We start from the raw sequence: 22,683 nt of genomic DNA, 5'->3' as shown, positions 1-22,683 counted from the left end.
CCAAAGGGGTGACAATAAATTAATTGCTGACACACTGGATATTCTACTCAGCAGTAAAGTGAAGCATTAACCAATGCGAGGGTCTTACCAGCCAATACTGGTGGTATTAACACAGTGCCCCGGCCCTTTACATCATACTGCCTTGGGAAAATTTAATGACAGATGACTCAACCTTGGTTTATGGATTCAGACAGTGGGGTTAATTATTTAAATAATAAATACTGAGTCAGTTTGGACTCAGGAATGAAGACAGAATGAGAAAAAATGATCTGCTGTTTATCAGATTACATATATACACTCACTTTTGCATGTAAAATATGCCTTAATTCTTCATGGTACTGATTCGAAAAGGTGCTGGAAACATATTCACAAGATAGCATCGCATAGTTACTGCAGATTTGTCAGTTGCACATCCATGATATAAGTCTGGTGTTCATGAAGCTAGTTTGAGATCATCTGAACAGATCAGAAAGGGATGGACATGGTCAGCAACAATACTCAGGTAGCCTGTGGTGTTCAAAAAATGCTGTTTGGTACTAAGAATCCCAAAGTGTGACCAAAAAATATCCCAGACACTATCTTACAAGGCATGATGGACCCAAGTTTTCATGTTGTTTGCGCAAACTTCTGACTCTACCATCCAAATGTCACAGCAGAAATTGTGACTCATTACACCAGGTAATGTTTTTTAGCCTCAGATTCCTGTTCTTAGCTGAAAGGGGTGTGATCTTCATCTGCTTCAAGGTGTGGCAGGCTGTGTGTTGAAAAGTTATTTTGGTTGATGCCCTATTCACAAAGGGTTGCCACGCTGGATGGATCCACATTGTTAATTTGGAACATCCTTTTACACTTACATAATCCTCCAAAGGATTTGTTTCAGCTCTCAGGCTCAAGCCAGAAATCTTTTGCATTTTAGGTGAGTGTGCTAACTGGTTATTTGAGCTACTTTTCCTTTCCTATCAGTTCAAAGCTGCTCAAAGCCGTCTCCCTCTGACCTCTGGCATCAACAACATATTTTCTCCCAGAGAAATGCCGCTCACTGGGTATTTTCTCTTTTTTGGACTATTCTCTGTATACCCTAAAGATAGTTATGTGGGAAAATCCCAGTAGGTCAGCAGTTTCTGAAATACTCATATCAGCCCATTTGGCAGAAACAACTATGCCACATTGAAATGAACATGAAATCATCTTTCTTTCCCATTCGGTTGCTCAGTTTGGACTTCAGCAGGTTAGAGTTGAACTACTGCCATGTGATTGGCTAATTAGATGTTAAATTAGATGTGTTAATGAGCAGTTGAAGAGGTGTATCTAATAAAGTGGACGATGATGTCTTCAGTTAATGTTGTTTGTCAAATACTTTATGACAAGGGATGATAGAAGCAAGAACAGCTGTGACAACATTACATGACCTACATTCAGTATTACAGTATGTAACATGATAATATTTACTGTTGTTCATGTAAAGGTAATATCCATTGTGATGATGGCAGTTAGGCATTCGAAGAACCCTGAATTGAAATGTGACCATAAACATGGCGTGTGTATTAAAGATGGAGACGTGTGTAATTAATGTAATTTTTTGCTTTTGTTCTTCCTTGGCTTGCTGTATTTATAACATGAATTAGCATGGTATTTGTTCAAGTGCTCTGGTGGGATGAGGCAATAGGTGTTTTATCATGTCAGTACTCTGGACTGAGTCGTTAATAAAGCCATTATGTAATGCAACTTTGCACATGTGCAGTAAAAGTATGAATTGCATTGAAAAAAACTTTCAATGTGCAAGAAGCATTTCTTAAAGCAGATTTTTTACTAGTGACTCGGTTGTAATATGGCCTAGTCATCCTTTAAATTACAGTTTTATACATTTTGACAGAGGTTTAAAATGCCAAAATAACTGAGAGGAAGTGTTTTCAAAATAGGTTCCAATCACTTCTACTGGCGTGGCCTACATTAAATATTATGATATTTTTAAGATGTAGTTACTAATTTCAGGGTTTTAAGCAGTGTGTTAAAACATTAACAATGACTTTCAACTGAAGCCAAGCAAGATCTTGAGAAATTAATCAGTTGTAATAACATTTAAAATTCCAAGATGTACATCTATTGTGTCATCTGATAATTAAAAGTAATTTAATAAAGCAGATTTATTTATCAATTTAAATATTAAAAACAGAATGGAGGCTAACTCTAAGTTTAATGTCACAGAAACTGAAGAATCACCCAACAAACTGGAGGGAATAGAAAAAAAACTGTTCCCTGTTTGTAGGTCACAGTGCAAAACAAAACACGAAAGGAGGCAAAATATGAAGAAAAAAAACATCATGTTCTTAAAATCTTTACAACTGTAAACTCATGAGTGTTGCAGCGCTGACGGTAATGAAAAATGACAGCTGGCATCGCTACAGCCCTGCTGCTTGTGTGCCGCTAACGCCACAAAACAGTGTCTATGTACCAAAAAAAAAAACTGAGTAACATCCCTGAAATGCCACACATGAATCATAAAGCATGAGCATTACTTCAGGGCTATTCTTTCATCTGTACTTTACTTCAATGTGCTGCAATAATAACAAAAAAAAGTGAGAGTTGGAGGCCTTGCTAGCAGCTCTGTAAAGCCATGGTTAAGAAGCGCTATCATTATCACCACAGTTTCCTTGCAATGGAAATTATAACATGCTGATGGTTTGCAGGTTTACTATTTTCACAGTCTACCTGCAATGTGTTCACATTGTAATCTTTTCTCTGGTGTTAATACTGTTACTTTTGCAGGTTCAGGAAATCCAAATAATGGCACACTTGAAATTTGATCTGATCATCGTGCAAGAAAAGTGTGAATGAATTTGAATTGATGGCAACCATGGTTTTTGTGATTTCATCATCAAATCCTCTCTTTTACTATCTGCGACTAAATATGGGATTTAACAGATTTTTTCAGATCTTGTATTCAGTTTTTTATTTAAGTCCTATGAAGCATACCAACTTTTATGAAAAAGGCTTGCATGTATGTATTGTTGAATTAAACTATGGAACAATAAACTGGCTTCTTCTTAACTATAATAGCTGTGTTCTCGTTTTGTTTTTGTTTTTATCAATAGATGTAAAACCCTTTTGTTGGACAAAATGCCTGTCCCCACGTGTTTGAAGGCATTTTTGAGACTCAAAATTGGGTTTTAGTGTCAGGGTTACAATTAGGTTAAGGTTATGTTTAAGCTAAGGCTTAGGGTTAGGCATTCATTTTTGATGGTTAGGAATAGGGTAGGCAGCAAGGGATAGCATTATGTCACTAAGACATGAAAATGGGACTGTGTGTGTGCATGTGTGCAGGTTCTAGCCAAATATTCTAAAAATGTTTGTGCCAAATCTCATCGCTGTTCATACAACAGCTTTCATAAAACATCAAGCCAGTGACCAGGTTACTAAAGTGATCAGGTGACATCTTCAAACATGAAGGAACCATATTTCATGCCTAGTGCTTGAGAAGAGGTCACAGGATCTCTGCAGTTCAACCTGCCATGTGGACCAAAGAAGTGCACAGGCCAGTTGATGTAGCTCTTGCACAATGTTACAAGTGTGGCTAAAATTCATGCCCAAACTACCATTTTACCCCATATGGCTTTATTTGTTTCACTGTGATTAAATGCAGTCTGTCACATTTCCTTCTCTTGCTTTGCCAGTCTATGAAATGTAACATTAGGATTTAAGCACATAAATGTGTTATTTCATCTTTGCAATAATTTAACAAAACAGAATAAAAATGAAATAAACAGTATGCTTTTATTGAGATAAATTACCGATTCACTGTGACTTCCCATCCTTTTACCCACAAGCATTGTTTCTATTTATGTAAGAATGAGAAATGGTGTGATCGAAAACTGCCCCAGATATTATTTTTATTTGTATAGCGCTTTATAAAGTCATTTGATTCACGTGCACAAAGTTCCTGTGGGAAGGTTTAGTGGTGTAAGATGTAAGAAAACAGGGAGGGATCAAACAAAGAACAAACACATAAGCTTATTCTGCACACACCAGGGAGGATGCACTGTATTAGAGAAGCATGTGTGTGTATGTGTGTGTCTTCTTTACTCAGTAAGTATGCTCATAACTGTAATGATTAAATTACCTTCTCATCATCTTCAGTGAAGAGCTCTCCACTTGAATTCTTGTTAATAGCCTGAGCAACTCCGATGATCTCTCCATCACTGTTGCGAATGGGCATGCACAGCAGTGACTTGGTTTTGTACCCTGTCAGCTTGTCAATTTCATCGCTGAACCGACGATCCTGCAAGCCGTAGGCACAGAAGAAAAGACACAGTGTAAGCACTTGTTGGAAAAGAGCACTTGCTTCCTCTATTTTTCAGATGACGGGGCACTAAACATAAAGATCATGACTGCGTGTCTACAGGAATGTCAGTTTGATGGACGTCTGCAGAGTTTGGAGCTTGTTCTACAAAAAGTAGTAAAGTAGAGCAATGTGGTGAGGCATTAGTGTAAATGTTTGGCCAGCCATTAAGACTTTTACATCTAAAAAGGCTGTTGCCATTATTAAGCACCTTTATGTAGTTGTTGTATTAAATCACAGTGGACTTGATGGGGAGAAAGAACAAAAAACACTTTTTTTATTACTCTTATGTGATTTGTGTGAACGTGTGGTTTTGGCCCAAGCTATCAGCAGTGCTCTTGTTCGTCAAACTGTGAGAGATAAAATGAAAAGCTGCACGAAAACGATCTGACTCACTGCCTGTGACAGATGGAAATGCACAAAAACACATGCACACAGAGCAGAAGGCACCTGATAAGCGTCAGGGATGTTCACTGTCTCCCCGTGCTCGGCTACATAACCAATGATCCCTTTCCCCCATGGCACTTGAACTTCGTCTGAATTCATTGAGGGTAAAACTGTGGTGCCTGCGTGCACGTCAAAGAATTTGGACACTAGCGTTTGCTTGTTGCCTGTTCCCTCCACTAAAAACAAGGAGCACCGGTCTGCATCCACCATAATGCAAACAAACACGAGGATCTTGTAGCTGAGACTCGTTAGATCCAAGTCGTTTGATATGTCTTTTACAAGCTCCAGGAAAAACTCTCGCTCGTTGTGTTCTTTGAGGTAATATTTAAAATCCACGGCTGTGGAAGGGTACTGGGGGATGTTGACTCTGGACTCCAGCAGTGCGCTCAGTATGTGCGCAGTGGTCGGGGGCAGAGAACTCGCTTTCCTCAGCAGTGCTCTCCTCCTCATGCTTGTCAGCGGCTCCTGCGCCCTGGTATTAACATGTTCGTCGTATGTCCTGTTGATGTTGATTGCCTTGGATCTGGCGAAAGTTTTACGCAGCTCCTTCTGAGACGCTCTCCGCTGCAAACCGTCACATTTGCTCGCCCAGCTGTCCTTGTACGGGTTGCTCTTCTCCTCTCTTGTCTCGGCTGGAGCTGAAGCCGTTGGACTTTTGCTCGCCTGGTGATTCTTGAGCCATTTCTCCACCATGCTATAATTCCCCTTTCTGTTCAGGTAATCCTCGAATAACTCGGGATGCGAGTCCAGAAAAGTTTCCACGTCAGAGAACAGCATCTTTGACACTGCCATGTCTGTTCTTCAGATGGTCCTCAGAGAACCAAATCCATGAAGTCGCGCAGAGAAATATCATCTATGAGGCTTTGCTGGGGGGTTGAAGACAAGAATCGTTTGACAACTTCCAAGGTGCAGTACGCTTGGAGCATCCCTGGAGCTTCGGCTACATATCCAGCTCCACTCTGTGGCGATGGAGACTCCCTTTGCGCACCAGCATATTCTTCCACAGCATGTCCACGCCGTTTTCACTTAATGTAAGATCATTTAAGCAGATCTAGGTTAAGCAGCGTGGACGCAAACTGATGCTCGCTGGGACTGCCACGGGCTTTGAAAAGACAACAAACAGCAACTACCGAGCGTTACTGTCGTGTGCGTCTTCTAGTTTGCAAATGACGCTGGCTGTGGTTGGCTCGGTCCCACTGATGCTCGTTTCGTCACACGAGAAGGAGCTCAGGGTTGCTTCAGTACGCAGCCCTCTGGACATCTGAACCGTTTGGCCCCTATTACAGGCTCCAAGTGTGAAAACGACGAGGATAATACTAACGTCTGTCCGTCCAGCACATATTATACAGAATGCGTATGGTTACATATGCAATAAGCTACACAAAAATATAAAACAGTAGACTATAATGATAGATTTGTTGCACACTGTTCATAACTTTCAATATTTCGGATCCGCTCCAGTTTTGTAAGGCTTATCTGAAGCAAAGGAACCCCATGTGGGTGAATTAACTCTTTAACATGATTCAAATACAATATGGATCTCTATGCATTCCACAAAAAAGGCTTTTCTGTGATAATCAATGAGTGACAGTCGACTAAAAAAGAAGGAATTCATAGCATATATTAAACATCGTCTGCAGCGGTCTGTGTCATTTAGTTATGTAACCGCGACTTTTATCGCTAGTGAGCATGCCAGATACTCAAATTCCTTTATACTAGTTCCTCTGTGAGTAGGTGTGTAATTTGAACACTAGGGGGAGTTGTAGTCCACAACTTGGACAGTGATACAGCTACCAGCACAAATCTGACTCCTATCATGAGCACCTCATTGTTCAGCAATCTGAATTCAAGCGTGAAACCTCTAGATTTGATAAGCAAGGTTAACTTCGACATGCCTTTATCTGCTTAACATGACCCCTACAAATGCATTCTGTCTTTTTGGCCAGTATTTTCTTTCTCAAAATGTGGTCAAACAACTCAGAACAGTTTTCAAAGTGTAGCAGGTTTTTTTCTTAAATAGCTTCATATCAGTCACAGCCTCTTAAAGATCACTTCAGTTATTTGCTTCTCTCTCCCCACTAACAACTCAAATCCTGCAAGTAGTGTCCCAGTGTGTCATGTTTATTCAGTTTTGTGATAGAAATCCTGCACATCCTCTGGCATATAAGACAATGAAATACACCACTCTAATCTTTATTTGATTGACAAATCAAGTGTATCAAAACCTGGCATGCTGCCTCCTCAGCATTTTATGATCTCGGGCAAAAAAAAAAGGTGAAGAAATTCTCATGTTTAGTGTTGTTTTATTCAAATTCAGAAATGACAAAAAAGACAGCTGAGGTAGGAATCAAACCAGAGAAGGCACATTCATCCTTAGAACAGACACATCTTCAAATAACTTGATAACAAAACAACAACCTACTCACCCCAAAAAATAATGGACAGTTAAACATTTTTTTGGTCCCTACATTATGGATGCACAGTATATTATTTAATCATTTATGTCTGAAACCTGTTCAAACCAGGAGATATTTAGTCCACATCAAGTAAACCTGAGACAATGGCGACAACTTATCATCCCAGTGCCACCACAACTGATTGCTCTTTTGCCTTATTTTTTGGGGGGGAAAAAGACAAGTCTTGGTATCTTGAACAGTTTGTTAAGGCACAAAGATTGCTAAAAAGGTGCACGGATACAGAGATCTTTATGAAGTTGCCGATTTGAGATACGCTATAAGGTCAGCTCGCTCAGTCTTCTTTTTAATGCCAGCGAAGATCATCTTTGTTCCTGGAATGTATTTCTTGGGGTTCTCCAAATACACCATCAGGGTTTCCTCATTCCAGATAACCCCTGTTTTAAAGTAGGCAACAACAGGAGAAAGTAAGGCTTAAAATCAAGTTTGTGTGATTTACAAGGCTGGTTAAAGAGTGCATGCACACAGAGTATTCACCTTTGCTCTTGTTGGCATCTGTATAAGTGTACCCCTCTGCCTGGCCGGTTTTGCGTCCGAAGAGGCCCCAAAGGTTGGGTCCAACCTTATGCTTCCCACCATTCTCCACGGTGTGACACTGGGCACACTTCTGGACAAATGTCTTCTTGCCCTTTTCAACGTCTCCAGTCATTTCTAACAAGGAGAATATACAGGCTTAGAACAATCACAGTATAACGGTATACACCAATTCAGCCACAGGGGGGAGCTCACGTGCTAGTTGCCTAACAATGCCCCTGGGGGCGTTACCAAACTGGCTCTCACAGTATTGCTAAATTACACCGCTCCTATCATGAAACCAAAGACAGGTGTTTAAAAAAGCGCGTTTGCTATCCTCTTAAAGCAAATTATTCCAGTAAAAAATATCAATACCACCTCACACTTGACATCTTATTCCAAGCTAAGCCTGTAGCTATAACTTCATATATCAACCTTACATAAAACATACCAAAGTTCATCTTTTAAATATCACTGACTGTAATGTAAGGTAATGTATCTAATGTGTGTTAAACTCAAACAGCTCCTCAGATAAGGAAAAAAATCAGCTAGAATATCGTCTTTAAAGACATCGGCGCTGGAGCACCGACGCAGACGGATTTGAGTCCGTAAAAAGTTGTGAGCACGAAGAACAGAGAACAGCAAACCTCACATTTCAGTAATTACCGTTTACGTTTCCGTTCCGCGCACAATGAAGAGACTCGCAGCTTCTTGAATTTAATCCCCCTGCCGGGTTCTGTCACACCCGTTTCACGAAAGTTTCACAAAACTCTCTCACAAAACTTTTAGTATCCCTGAGACGTCATCAGTCACCTGACCTGCGTCGTCGTGCACGTCATGACGGGATTTTGAAAGCGCAAGTAAGATTAAATCTTCGCATTTAACCGATTAATCGGTTCAACAACAAAAAAAATACCACACTAATATATAAATAAATAAACGTCCGACTTACTTGTTTTCTTTGTGTGTTTTGCTATTTTTTATTTTCGCATTTTCTAGCCCAGATCTGTTATTGAAAAGCACAATTTTTGTATGCTGCTGCAACCAAGTGGAGAATATTGTCACCTTATGGAGTCACAATTACTGGACTCTCTTTGCCATCCCACATGCCTTCACTTCCCACACACTATTCACGCAGGAGGCCTTCAAATGAAACACTTTTTAATACTGACATGGTATTTTGACCATGGTATGCCTGCCACGAAGCTTTATACTGCATACAAGTGTGTATATATATATATATATATATATATATATATATATATATATATATATATATATATATATATATATATATATATATATATATTACTCTTACATGTTCTTGTTGGCTTTTAACCAGGATCTTAAAGTGCAAACTTTCCTGTTACCTCATGTCAGTACAAGTGTTGGAATGACAATAAATGTGGGGGTATGTGGGGGGCGGTTCCAGCTTATTACACAATTGCACTGATTTGCTGCTGGGGACTACATCTCAACAGTCCACCTCTAGATGTTTACCAGAAATTTGCACTTGGCGTTGAGGCGTGACATGTTTAAACCAGCCTGGTGAGACCGTCATTGATCTGATTGTAGAGGAATGGCGCTGCTTTTTCTTGTGTTGCTTGTATCTTTAATTGTTTGTGTGTGGCGTTCGTGTTGTGTTGTCTGTTACCTAGCTTCCTGGACGTCGTGTGCTAGTTATTCATGTAATACTTGTTTTCACGTTATGCTTGCTATGATTCTATGTAATTAGTGGGTGTGCTGAAATGTTTCTGGAAGTGTGCTTTGTTTCTTTTTACTACTCAGCAGGGTTTTCCCTTTTTTAGGCTGCCACTGGAAATGATATTTTATAATAAGATTATTTTCTTAATGACTTGCCTGCTTAAATAATGCTTAAGTCTCACATACAATTTGGGTCAAATTTGACATTCAACAGTAAAAATCCTCTAATCTGAAACTGTACAGTCCTTGTGTGTTTTTAATGGGAAGGTGGGGGTACCTGATAACCCTGATGAAAGCCACAAATGCATTGGTCAGTCAATAAAGTTGTTCCTCTTCCCCTAAGTGTTGTTGGAGTTCCTGCATTGTGGAAAGTGGGGGACCTTGACAGTGTCACGATACGTGTTCCCACAACATTTGCTTGTCCTGCAGTTTTATGTTCTCCTTAGGCTTGTGAAGTCTTCCTGCATGTAGTCCAACTTCCCGTTGGTCCAAAGACATGTTAGGTTAACTGGTTAGAATAAAGTGCTGTATGAATGTACGGTTAAAGTGTGGCTTGAAAGTGCATGACATTTGCACGTGCAAGCACAGTCCCCTGCAATTTAACCAGATAATCTGAAAATAAACAAATGACTGGAAGCTAAATGAGATCATGGGAGGGGTCATAATTATGATGATGGTTATAAAAGCACCCGTGCTGCCATTTCGGTGAGTGTGGGAACCACATGTGCAAATCCCACTGGCAAAGTTTCCTACCACTACTCTGAATCCACAGATTAGTTTGCAATAAACAAGTTTGCAAAACACACCACACTCCACTGTGTCCATTTCATGCTTTGTCTTTCCAAAACATGTAAACATGAAGACTCAACACAATAAGACCCCAGCCCGATGATAGAACTGAACTCAGGACCTTCTTGCTGTGAGGAAACAGTGCTAACCAACCAAGGGACAACTCCCACTAGGTCATTTTTCTTTCCAAGCTCCATACATTACCATGACCTGGATGACAGAGAACCTACACAGACACAATGCTAACCACTGCCCTATAATGGTTCATGTTTTATGTAAAACAACACATGTGAAAACTGGCATTTTTCTCCACAAACAAGTGGTTTAAAACCTAGTAAAATCAACTCTTGCTCTCTTAATCTGACCTCTCTACATTAATTGAGGATTTTTATTCCATTTATTAATGTCAGCTTATTTATATATTCTAAATAGATCCATGGTCCAAAATTTGGCATAGACACCTATTGGCTTACTCTGAAAACATGAAATATAAACTGTATCAAGGGGTTAAATTAAGAAGGCGTTTACACCTCTGTCGCACGTATTCACATTATGTCATTGTTTTGTTCCACCATCTTCTTCTTTTTGTTTGCTCCCTCATCACCCTCACTAATTAGTTCATTAACTAATTCCGCAAATTTCTTAATAGTCGTGGTCTACAAGGCTGCACAGGTTAAGAGGGTGTAGAGCACGGGGATTAGCACAAGCATCCCTCAGGTTCACATGGTTCTTATTCTGCATGTGTGATTGCTAATCTTAAGTGACAATAATGCATGCAAAGTCAAACACCCAGGAATAGAGGATGTTTGGCGGTCCATTTGCTAGTAGAATAGCAGAGGAGACACGCACAGTGCATATTAGTTTAGGTTTCATTTCCCCTTAGAAAACCTCTCAACTTAGCTCTGCACAGAAAAAGTGTGAAAAAAATCCCATGAGTGTACAAGCTTCTATGTGACTGACACTGGCACCAAACGCTAATGAGCAATAAAACAAAACACACAAAGTTGCTTCTTTTTTTTTTCATTTGAAGCAGCAGGCTTATTCGGGATTAGTTTCACCAGCAAGATGAGTGGCAAAGTGTTGCACCGTGACGTGTACAAATGATGCAGGCTAATTAGAACCGACATCCACTGGCTGTTGGAATCAAATAACCACAGAAGTTTAATCACTGCGATTTCTTTCACTGGTCTTTTAAAAAAATCCATGTGACCAGAAAAATATTATCTATAGCCTAAGATTAATATATTGTCTAAAATTTGAGTTCCTCAGGAGATGAAGCAGATTTGTTAGCACGCTAAAGCTACCAACAGGCTTTCAAGGCACTCAACACTATCTGACAGATATATCATAGTTATTTCCAGTTTTATCTGCAGCTAACTGGAACATCCATAGGACAGAGCTACGTGGACTCTGCTAAAGTCATCATTCTGTTTACATAATGAATGAAAGTCCATCCACCTTTGACCCTGCTATCAAGAAAACCATCTGGGAGATTGCAGCATATGCTTGTCTTGGCCTTTTGCTTTACTAGCCTCTCTCAGGGATTTATTTATTTATTTGGCTAGAAAAGGGAATCTTTTTCTTTCTAGAAATGCAATTTGTATGTCTTATTTCATAAATTCTCAATCTTGTGACTGTGCACGTGCTTTTAGTTTCACCCTCAATGTACTGTGCATTATTCAGTCAAGTGTTGCCAAAGATTAATAAACATAAAGGTGCAAACGTGACAATTTTAAAATGAAAAGCCAGCTGGTAATTTATTTGGGCCATGATAGATCGGATGATGTTACTGTATGTGTGGTAATAACAGGTTATTTAAAAACCCTTTGTCCACCAGGGAGCACTGTTTTGTTTGAGTACAATACCTTGAAAATAGTTCTTGCAATAAATAAATTGGAAACATTTTCCAAAATATGTCTTTGTGTTGTGCTTTTAAAAATATTAATTTAGGTCAGATATTCAGAGCCACAAAAATCCAGATTACAAATGAAATGCCTGTTTTCAGAATTTTAATTATTGATTAGTATTTTTTTATTTTAAACACTAGTTGTATCCACGTTTTAAGTGTTTATTAATACTTTTAATAAGGAATCTTTTTTAATTTTTCTCAATTTGTTTTTTGTTTTTTTATGTGTGAAGCACTTTGAACCTGCATCAACTTACAAACACAGTTTGATTGGTTGATGGATAGTCAGTGTATTTTTGTGTATATAAAAAGCTATGTACATCATAGATGATAAACTCTGTGCACATTATAACCATGAGTCTTATCTTCTATCGTCTTTACATCTGTTATTTCACATACCCTGTTTAGTTATTGCACATAAGTCTAGCCTGTGATTGTAGCATTTTGTCTGCCATTTATCTACGTCATTGTTTTTGATGTTCGTCTGAATATCTATGAGTGAAAATGAAAAGTTCAGTATTTCCAGATCTAATGTACCACGACATGGACAGAAAATACTCTGATGCCTTAAACCAGGGGTGCTGAAACTGCAGCTCCAGAGTAGCGTTCAAACGTGAAAAAAACAAAACAGTAAAATATGAAGAAATCTGCAGAAAGAAAATTCCAAAACAAGAACCATATTGTTGTTGACAGGTTGAGGGCTGATTGCTGTTTGTAGCCAGGGTGACCAGATGAACTGCACTGCATTTTTATCCTTTGTCCCTCCTCATCCGACATATTGAGATCATGTCCCACGTTTTGATTCTTACAAGAAATATGGCTGAAAAACATCAGTGTGAAAACCCAAAGATGATCAGCAGACAGAAAAGCAGCTGAACTAACAGTCATTAAAATAGAAAACAGAAGTACACAGGTGGACAAAGACAATCACATAAGAACATAAAGATGTGTTTAAACTTTCAGTAAGAAGTTTGGAAAAGTGCATTTCAATACAATGCAGATGATTTGCCCTTTTTATGTCATCGATGCCAAACATTTAACCTCTATCGTTTACGTGTATCTATCAAGTCAGAGCCAAATGAATTCAAGTTTATTTATATGGCACAAATTCACAGCAACAGTGACGTCAAGGTGCTTTATACTGTAAAAACCGCAACAATCCAGAGACCCACCTGTGAGCAAGCGTTTTGCAAAAGTGGGGATGAAAAACTCCCTTTTAACAGGAAGAAACCTCCAGCAGAACCGGTCTCAGCAAGGGGCAGCCATGCACTGCAACTGGTTAGGGGCGTGAGGGGAAAGAGAAACGAAAAATGAGAGCATATGGAAACAGGACAAAGCACAGGCTAAAGGATAGAGGAGAACGGCTTTAATTTCATACTGCAGTGGTGTATGTGGAGAGTGAAAAGGTGTGAGTGGAGAAGTGCTTAGTGCATCACATGAAGTCCTGCAGGAGTTTCAAAAAGGAAAGTTTTAAACCAAATCTTTAAAGTAGAGAGGGTGCCTGTCTCCTGAATCCAAACTGGGAGCTGGTTCTGCAGGACGCGGTCCTGAAAGTCGAAGGCTCTGCCTCCCATTCTACTTTTTTAAACACTAGGAACCACAGGGAAGCCTGCAGTCTGAGACCAAAGTGCTTCATTACTGTGGTGTAATCTGAGGTCAAGACTTTGTATGTATTTCTGGATTCAACAGGGAGCCAATGAAAAGGAGACAATATTGGAGAATAATGATCACTTTCTCTTCCCTATTAGTACTCTCGCTGCTGCATTGGAGGCTTTTTAGGGAACTATTAGAATGACCTGATAAGAATGAATTACAATAGTCCAGCCTAAATGCAATAAATATTCAGTTATACTATGATACATGGTTTTTCTGCATCACTCCAGTAGAGGATATTTCAATTTATGGGGGGATATTGGGCAAATGAAAGAAAGCAGTACTACATGTTATACTTGTTTGATGTGCACACTGAAGGAGACATCCTGATCAAAAATGACTCACGGTGTTACTGGCAGTTAAGATAATGCCATATATAGCAAGTATCCAGTTAGTTACCATGTTTTAAGTAAATTTGAGACTACTTCTCAGACTACCTTAATCTACTTGGACAAACAAAGACTCATAATGAATTTCAAAGTAGGCTTAAATATGCTAATAGATATTTATTCCTCCATTTTTACAGTATATGTAACATATATAATTGTATAACTCCAACAAAAACGTGTTACAGTACTAAAGTGCAAAGTTGAAGTATCAAATAATCACAAATACCTACTGCAGAGAAGAATAAGGTTCAAATATTTTAATTATTTTTGATTATTTACACCTATCAGTAATTTTAATACCAGCAGACTGACTTTTGTGGCTCAAAAACACCTCTACTAATTTGCCAACGCCAAAGCTCATTCATTCCTGTTTGCTTCCCATTGGCTATAAAGCTGCAACCACACAGGGTCACGCTTGCATGCTTGCACCACCTCGTCTGTCTACACTCCGGCCCTGCTCCGAGTCCGAGCTTAGTGTGACTCCATGGCCACGTTTTGTGCGCAGCCACCATTCACCGGTATTTGATCCATTCCGGCGATTTCTTCCCGCTCAAAGCCAATCTTGCTGCAGGGAGGAGCGAGCGGAGTGCAGCTGAGCGGAGCAGAGCATCATCACAGCCCGCATTCAAGAAACAGGCAAACACAGCACTTTCCCCCCCTTTTTTTAATGTCACTTTCCATCACGTTCTAGCCTACAAGTCTACAAGTCGTTAACACGAAGAAGCAGCTATATCCCATGTGGACACATATGGAAGCCGCTTGTCTCTGAGGAACTGGGAATCTCTGCCCAGTCAAGGGGAGACCCGCTCAATTGTTTCCTGCGCCAAGAACTGTAAAGACATGGTCATCACACGACATCTGGGGTAAGGACACCAGCTTTTCTGTCCCTCTTTCACAGCAGCCTCAGTGGCCACATTAGAGCTCACATTAGAGGAAACTATCGCGCTCCAGCAATGCCGTGTTGGATTAGGACGTAGAGCCTCTTCTTCCTCCATCCAGCCGCTCTCTCTCACACACACACGCAGACCTCAGCTCTCATCCTTTTGTATTTGCATCCTGAGTGAATCACCAGTCAGACATGACCACCTAGCCGCTGCTGACTGAGCTAACTGCTGCTAGTCGTTACCACACGGGGATGATGATGATGATGATGATGATGATGATGGTGGTATTATCCACGGCTCCAGCACATCATCATCACCACATCGTGATGAAGCCCCCCCCCCCAAAAACAAACAAACAAAAAAAAACAACACACACACACACACACACACACACACACACACACACACACACACACACACACACACACACACACATAATGAAGCATTAAAGTAGCAAGGCTGATGATGTAGACGTAATGCGTCACTGACATTTTTACCTTTTTCACTGAGCTCCATGCTTACTGCTCCAGTCCCATTTAGACTAACTCCATGACATGCTGGAGCATTACTTAACAACACGACCTCCCCCCTTCATAATCTCCTTTACCCCACTTATTGTGCTGCCAGTGATGAAACTAATTGAGAGTTAGCCAACTTCTGGTGCCAATGACAGGACGGCTCCACAATCTAGCCTCCTTTTTTACCCCCAACTGAAGGTCAGCCAGTGACTTTGCAGCTGTTTAAAATAGCCTCCAATCACATGAATTAAAGAGCAGCAGAGGAGACTGGGAGATCTCAGTGCATCTGTAGTTTTTGGCTGACATGCCTTCTTGAACAGGGGGTGATTATTGATTCTTTTATATACAGTACTGCTCGCCTCTTCCTGCTGAAGGTGCCCCCATACCATTTACATTATATCCTTGCAGAGCATATATGCCTTAATGACTGATAGAGGGATTGCGTTCTGGTTATTCCTTTCTTTGCCAAGCAATTAACGTAAAGTAAAACAGTAATTACACCGACTGACTCGTTAAATTAGTTGAGAAATGCAAGCAGAAAGTTGAGGGTGAGTTAAAGCAGTATTCAGACGGTCTGATGACTCATGCACGGCCATCCCTTGTGTTTGCTTTAATGAAGGGTTTTTGGTAATTACCAGCACGCCACTTGTTTATTCTCTCTTATTAACCTCATTTGCTTTGTTTTGTTTCCTAGAAATAGGGTGTTTGGTGTCAAATTGTAGGGATACTGTTGAACTGGGATTATGGAGGCGTTTAAGTCAAACATCTAAAGCTAAATGCTGCGTTATCTCAAAGGGACTTTATCTGAATCACAACATTATATACAGTAGTTCTTAAGACTATTGCACTGTGTGATACCCAGGTCTACCCAGGTGATGTAATATGCAGCGTTGAGAAACCGGCTCTGTCCAGTTGGGGCTGTTTTTTAAAAAACGTATTTGTAACAAATCAGACAAAACTACTTAGTTAGCTGCTCATTGCTTCCAGATGTCGCACGAGATCTACGTCCATCTAAATGCGCAGGTAAATGTTCAATATCGACCGCCATGCATTATTAGTCAGCTGTAAACTCAGACACCACTTGTCCTCAAAGACCCTGTAATGTAATGTAATATAAGAACACGAGTCTCCCTTTGTTGGCTCGCTTTAAATATGCAGCAGTGAGGGGGTGGAGGGTATCAGTGGACTTGTTTTGCTATAGCGTGCTGATCAATAATGCGATATTCTGTTCCTTGAATGTGGTGACAAAACAAACAAGCATGTCCTTCTACCCCTGTTAGGGCGCTGGTACCATCACACTTCATCGTATTACCTGTTTGTGACGAGCGGCGCCCTTAACGCCTGTGTGGCTTTGCGTTTAGTGTGTTGACAGCAGCCAACGTGAAGTTTAAAGTGACTTTGAAATGTGTTCCAGTTTTCACTGGTTTGTTTAGTTCTGGGTCTTCCTGTGGTTGACATATTGAGTGTCTTAGGCTCAAGTTTGCTTTCTTCATCCTTCTCAGATCTCACAGAGCAGGGCGCGATATAGTGGGATTGCCTTCTCCCCCTCAAAAGCCCTGTAGTGCTCTTCTCGGCTTGACCTCTATCAGAATGGATGATAGCTGCTCCTTAATTTGTGGACCTCTTGTTGATCTCTGATGGAGACCTGTGGCTTTGTTCTCGCCACCCTGACTAGGAGAAAGACCCTGCAGGCTGTAGGAATGTGCATGTTACTCAAGGAAACTGTTGTTATTATTGCTGGTGCTGTAAGTTTGCGGTTTCCTGAAACGAGTCAGTTAGTCACTCTTTTTGTTGTGTTTCGTTCCCTTAAGGTAAGAGAGATTATAGAAGAACAATTCAACATAACCTTTGTTATCCTGTGTGCTGTGACTGCATCAGCAGATTTCTTGCACCAGGCCTCAAACATTAAAAGAATGAAAAAACTGAACTCAGTGCTTAAATGTCACTTTGTACTGCCCGAACCTCAGAATTACACTTTTAATATTCCACCAGGGAAATTTTTGGTGTATGTAATATTCAGTTATACTATAAAAAAGACAAGATACTTGGTTTTTACATCTTTACTGAGCTGCCGTATCTGTCAACTGCCCGAGCAGTGACTACAAATCCTGCAGCCTATCTGCTGATAGTCATGCCACCGTGAAATCCCCCGATCTTGCCTGATCCGTTTAGTACTTGGACATGGAGACTGTCTGTGAAAACCAAGTACCAGAAGTCTTGGGATTGGTGTGGCTCAGGCAGTAAAGCAGGTCCTCCAACAGTCAAAGATCGTTGATTTGATCCCCGGCTGTAAGAGTGTCCTGAACCCAAAACTGACACCTCAATATTTACAGCATTGTCAGCAAGGGTAATGACCACTCTGTAAGTTGTATATATGTTATAAATACACTGGTATTGTAGCCTGTATTGGCAAATTAAACCCTTGCTTGCTTTATGCCAAATAATTAATTTAGCTTGTTTGTTCAGCTTGTCGTAAGTGTCCCCAGAGGGTAATGAGCACCTGTTGATGGCGCTGATCTTAGGTTAAATTATTTTTTCCGCATAGAATTTGTTTCAAAGTTTTCATCATTGCCTTTGACTGTGAAATCCCCTCTCCTGAAACTCAGTTTCCTTCCTGGAGCATAAAATGAGATGGAGAAAAGTTTTATGTGACTGAGCATAGAGTGCATTTTGGAGTAAACAAGAGAGATGGGAAAAGGCAAGTTTTGGGGGTTTCTTCTCTTTTTTTCTAGATAAGTGTGTAATAAGTGTGTAATACATCAGCACAGAGGAACAGACGAAATGGTACAAAAATGCATCTTTAATTACTGTTGCCCAGCTACCATGCAGTGCAGGTTTACTTAAATAAAACAATATATATTGGCACTGGTGCATACATATATCTGTATTCATAACAAACAGTATCATGCAGTTGCTTTAAGGCATTACTCTACCCATTTTCCTAATCAACTGTTGGTTTAACCAAAGGCTAAACCTGCAATAAATAAACAACTGTTTAAGGTTTTTAATATGTATTCTCCATTATTAGTAACCATCTTACTTATCATATTAAGAGTTTTTGTGTCTTTATCTTTAATGTGTGTATTTATTATTGTAGATTGTAGCTGATAATGATTTTTCTATAGGTTTTAAAGGTCAAACTACGGATGGACATTACACACCACCTTGGGTATAAATGCTGTGGTCTGTGGCATGGTTCATGTGCCATACATTTGTCTATAAACATAAACTAGAAGTAAATAAAAATTACGGATCTGTTCATAGCACATCTTCATGTCATCGGTAGAAGAACTATCGCTCTGATGTTTCACAGGATCATTCAGCGGCAAAATGTCCTTCCATTTTTTAAGGTTCGGTGACGTTTCTCAACTTGAGGCATTCAGAAAATGTCGACAGAAAGACCCTCCCAGCTGCTTACAACTGCCTCTTTTGTTCCTTTACATGTCTGAAAGACAACTGAAGGATCCTCTTTGTCTCCTAGGATCGGAAATCTTAGAAACCACAGTCCATTATCTGACTTTCAGACTTTCAAACCATACTATCACAAGGGGAGGTTAAGGAGGAAATTGAGTGCACATATTCTTTTGTAATTATAAAAAAAAACAAAAACAAGGAGCCTTTTCCCTTTGGCATATAGTGTGCAGTGTTTGAGTGAAGTACATAGAACAGTATAGTTTTTATTGCGGTCTCACTCAGCTCACTTCTATTCAGTTTTATTGCTTTAAATGGGAAACGCTGAAGCACAGCGGAAGCAGATGCTCATCCATCATCCATCATTACACAGAATATAAGCCATCAGGGCCGTAAAAACAATAAATGAAAACAAGGAAGATGAAACCAATAAATAGGAAGGAGTTTATATAAGATTACATTGGCTTCTTCTTGGAGCATCTTTGTAGTTTATCTACATAAATACACCAAACAGAACTGCACATTTATAAAGATGCTATAGTGTTTGGTTTGACTTTGCAGAGATCTTGACCAGGTGCTTCAGAGGTGTTCGTCCTGTCTGCTTAGAGCTGCACCATAATCACAGTGACTGGATTTAGAACAATAAGCTCATGACTCATCGGACGTTCCCCAGCACGATGACTGGCTTTGTGTGGCGCAACGCTGCCGTCCGTCTAAGTCAAACAGACATTTATGATGCTGGCACCTGCATTTTCTTGTGAACTGAAAGCTTCGGTTAAAGCCCCAAACCTGCTTGTTGTGTCTCTGAGCAACGGGCTTACCAAGAATGATCCGATTCAGTACGTAAATGCCGACTCTTCTTTTGTTTGTTTTTGTTTGGCTTTAATAAACAGAACATTGAATTCATGTAGTCAGTGTTGAAACTATATCTTCTGCTGAAGTGAAACAAATGAAATGAAAGCTCGGTTGCATGCTTTCACTTGACTTTTGCTTCAAGGTCAGCAATTGTTACTGCAAATGCTAACAAACTAGAGCCTGCATGCTCGCAGACTAGCAACAATATAAAACTGTTAAACTTACACTCAATGTGCTCATCACTTTTGCTTTCTAATTAGGTCAAGGGGATTAGATCTGTTAAATAGATGTAAGTGGAATACGCTATCTGGATGGATTTAGTGCCGTGTACTGTAGCTTAGAGCCTTGGCTGGCTTAAGAGAGTGCAGGATGATGACGTTGTTAAAGGATCTGAATTATAGATTACAGTGTGTGAGTATGCTGCATGCTTGCTTGTGATCGTGCAGAGCTCCTCTGTAGAGTCTGCATTTCCTTGGCTCAAGGGAGAGCCTAGCAGAAACATCCGGCAGTTAAAAACCACAGGTTGCTCCAGAGTTGAATACAGTATCTATGAGCACCATGCTGACTGTGCCGTGACACTGTGTCACTGGCTGTGGCAGGAATTGATAACCCTGCATTTACACACAGTTTTCAGAGGAGTCTTTGTTATTGGTAAAGTTTTTTTTGTATAACCAGTTTTGTTTATTTGGTTTTCATTTCATTATTAATGAGAGATATTTTAGTTTTGTAGATTTTAATAATCAATTTTTTAAGGTTTCACTCTAATGCTGTGTGTTTAAGATTATCCTACAATATAAATGTTTTAGTCTCGCCTGATTTACTAGATATGAGCATCATCTGTCTATTTTGATTATTTAATAAGGTCTTCAGCATTTAATAGGTTGATCTAGCTAAATTAGATAATAAATAAACAGGCCACATTACCGCTGTTTGCTTTGCGTAAATTTGGCAACCTCTCGAGGTCCAAAAGCCACATTGTCAACACTGAGGCGCTTGATAAAAAGAGATATTTGCCCTTGTAAAAGTCCAATAACATCGTCGGTGTCAAGTGTCTCAGTTTCTCAGCTGAACAGTGTTTGTTTTCTACTGTCTTGCGATCGATGTATGTTTTAACAGTGGGACCTCCAGAGAGCTCAGACAATTACAGAGCAGCACTGCAGGCAGTATTATGGGTGTCAGCGTGGCGCAACACAGTGCCATGACTAATGATGAAAATGAGTACACCCTGCTGCTACCTGAACATAAGGTTAACCAGACATTTTGAATCCAATATAAATCTTTCTCCGCCTTCACTGTCTGATGTTTTAAAGGTTACCTCACTGGACAGTGTTCTCTTGCTTGTTTGTGTGTTTATGAGGGTTTATACAGTTTTAACTGGTTTGTAACAATGCAGATAGAGCAGATGTTTTCCTGTATTGATTTGATGTCCTCTTCTAAATTCAATCATTATGATATTTGTAATTAGATGTTTAAGGATTTATGTCACAGTCTTATGGGATGATCTCAGTCTTGTGGAGGGGAGGCAGTGGTTGTAGTTGACAGTTAAAAGTGGTAGTTGCCACAATTCCTAAATTTAAACAGAGTTCAGTCTAAGGAAGTACAAATATATAGTTTGTCCCTATAGGTTAGAATAACGATCCACCAGTTGTGAAATTCTGACCAACATACCAATATTTTCTTTTTTTTCATACTGTTTTAGTTCCTGTTTGGTCTCCATAGTAACAAAAAAAAAATACTCGTTACAAAAATACAAAAATAAATGACCTTTTTGAACATTTAGCCCATAGGTGTCAAACTCTGTCAAATTTGGCCCGCAGCCTACTTACATTTGGCCCGCGAAGCCATACCAAATTACTATCAGAGCTGGCCTACTGGTATTATACAGCTAATATATATATATTGTTTAGTATTAAGCTTTGCTTGTTCCATATTCAGTTTTTCAGCAAGACGTGTTTGAGTCCATAAGAAAAGATTCATTCTTATATCTGGAGGAATAAATATATTTCAATAAATATTAACGTTAGCCCGCGACTTTGTTCCAGTTTTGAATTTTGGCCCACTGTGTATTTGAGTTTGACACCCCTGATTTAGCCCATCCGATAGCAATGTGACAAAAAGATAAATAAACAGATAAATACATTTAGGTCCATAATTTATTGGGCAAATATACAATTGTTCTAGTTTCGGCTCTGTACACCAGCACAGCAGATTTTAAAACAACAGCTGTTGTTTGCTTAAGTCCAGACGTTCAGCTTTCATTTAGGAAGTTTTACAAAATTTTTGTCATTAACTGTTTAGGAATTCCAGCCATTTCTAAACACAATTCCCCATTTTTGGTGGTTAATAAATAATTGGACAGTTTGTTTCCAGATGAGGAGACAAAAATGCTCATCAGTCAGTTTTGTTATTTGATGACAAATAAAGCAGACATATCTGAAGTTGATTAAAAGTGTTGAATTTGTCACGGTTCTGCGTCAGTGACCCAGTGTTTTGTGTATTGTTATTGTAATTTGTGATTTCTTGTGTTTAATATAAGTTTTGTCCAGTGCCTCTGAGTTAAGTCTGTGGATTTCCTGTTTTACTTTGAAGGTCTGTCTCGTGTTGGTGTATTCTGTTTTGCTCACCTGGTCTTATTTTGCCCAATTGGTTCCAGCTGTTCCTCATTCTCCCGTCCTGCTTGTGTATTTATAGTGTGTGTCCTTCAGTCCTCGTTGTCCTGCCATTCCTGCCTGTGTGTTCCGTTCACGTGTCTTTTCAGTTTTGTATTTTACCAACAATAAAGCTGAGGTTCTTTTTGAGTTTAT

The 22,683-nt window shown here is 39.7% G+C and overlaps 3 protein-coding genes across 7 annotated transcripts in view; 1 reads left to right on the top strand and 2 right to left on the bottom strand.

The window, feature by feature from the left end:
• The window catches only part of pde11a (phosphodiesterase 11a), a 53,099-nt gene extending 47,112 nt beyond the window's left edge, over positions 1-5,987 (bottom strand). The window contains exons 1-2 of the mRNA XM_026145039.2: positions 4,787-5,987; positions 4,118-4,276 (exon numbers count right to left, since the gene is read on the bottom strand). Of these exons, the coding sequence (XP_026000824.2) occupies positions 4,118-4,276; positions 4,787-5,575 (948 nt within the window). The 5' untranslated portion in view covers positions 5,576-5,987. The remainder of the gene's footprint in view (positions 1-4,117; positions 4,277-4,786) is intronic.
• Positions 5,988-7,069: 1,082 nt separating this feature from the next.
• LOC113007820 (cytochrome c-b) lies at positions 7,070-8,596 on the bottom strand. 2 transcript variants are annotated; one of them, XM_026144778.2, is made up of 3 exons: positions 8,437-8,596; positions 7,735-7,908; positions 7,070-7,634 (listed from the first exon to the last, which is right to left on the bottom strand). In XM_026144778.2, exons 2-3 carry the CDS (start codon positions 7,904-7,906, stop codon positions 7,489-7,491), a joined length of 318 nt encoding a protein of 105 aa, XP_026000563.1. In that variant the 5' UTR covers positions 7,907-7,908; positions 8,437-8,596; the 3' UTR covers positions 7,070-7,488. The 2 variants fall into 2 exon arrangements, with proteins under 2 accessions (XP_026000563.1, XP_026000564.1); XM_026144779.2 differs by having other exon boundaries at positions 8,423-8,570.
• A 6,088-nt stretch (positions 8,597-14,684) lies between these two features.
• The window catches only part of osbpl6 (oxysterol binding protein-like 6), a 43,832-nt gene continuing 35,833 nt past the window's right edge, over positions 14,685-22,683 (top strand). For 2 of the 4 annotated variants that reach the window (XM_026143719.2, XM_026143720.2), the window contains exon 1: positions 14,685-15,074. The gene's annotated coding sequence lies outside the window, so the exon portion shown is untranslated. The remainder of the gene's footprint in view (positions 15,075-22,683) is intronic. The other 2 variants (XM_026143722.2, XM_026143718.2) reach the window with 1 other exon arrangement.

Source organism: Astatotilapia calliptera, chromosome 16, assembly GCF_964374335.1.
Source record: "Astatotilapia calliptera chromosome 16, fAstCal68.1, whole genome shotgun sequence".
Taxonomy (NCBI): Eukaryota; Metazoa; Chordata; class Actinopteri; order Cichliformes; family Cichlidae; genus Astatotilapia; species Astatotilapia calliptera.
Note: the sequence above shows the minus strand (reverse complement) of the source record. Positions and strands in the feature narration are given on the sequence as shown.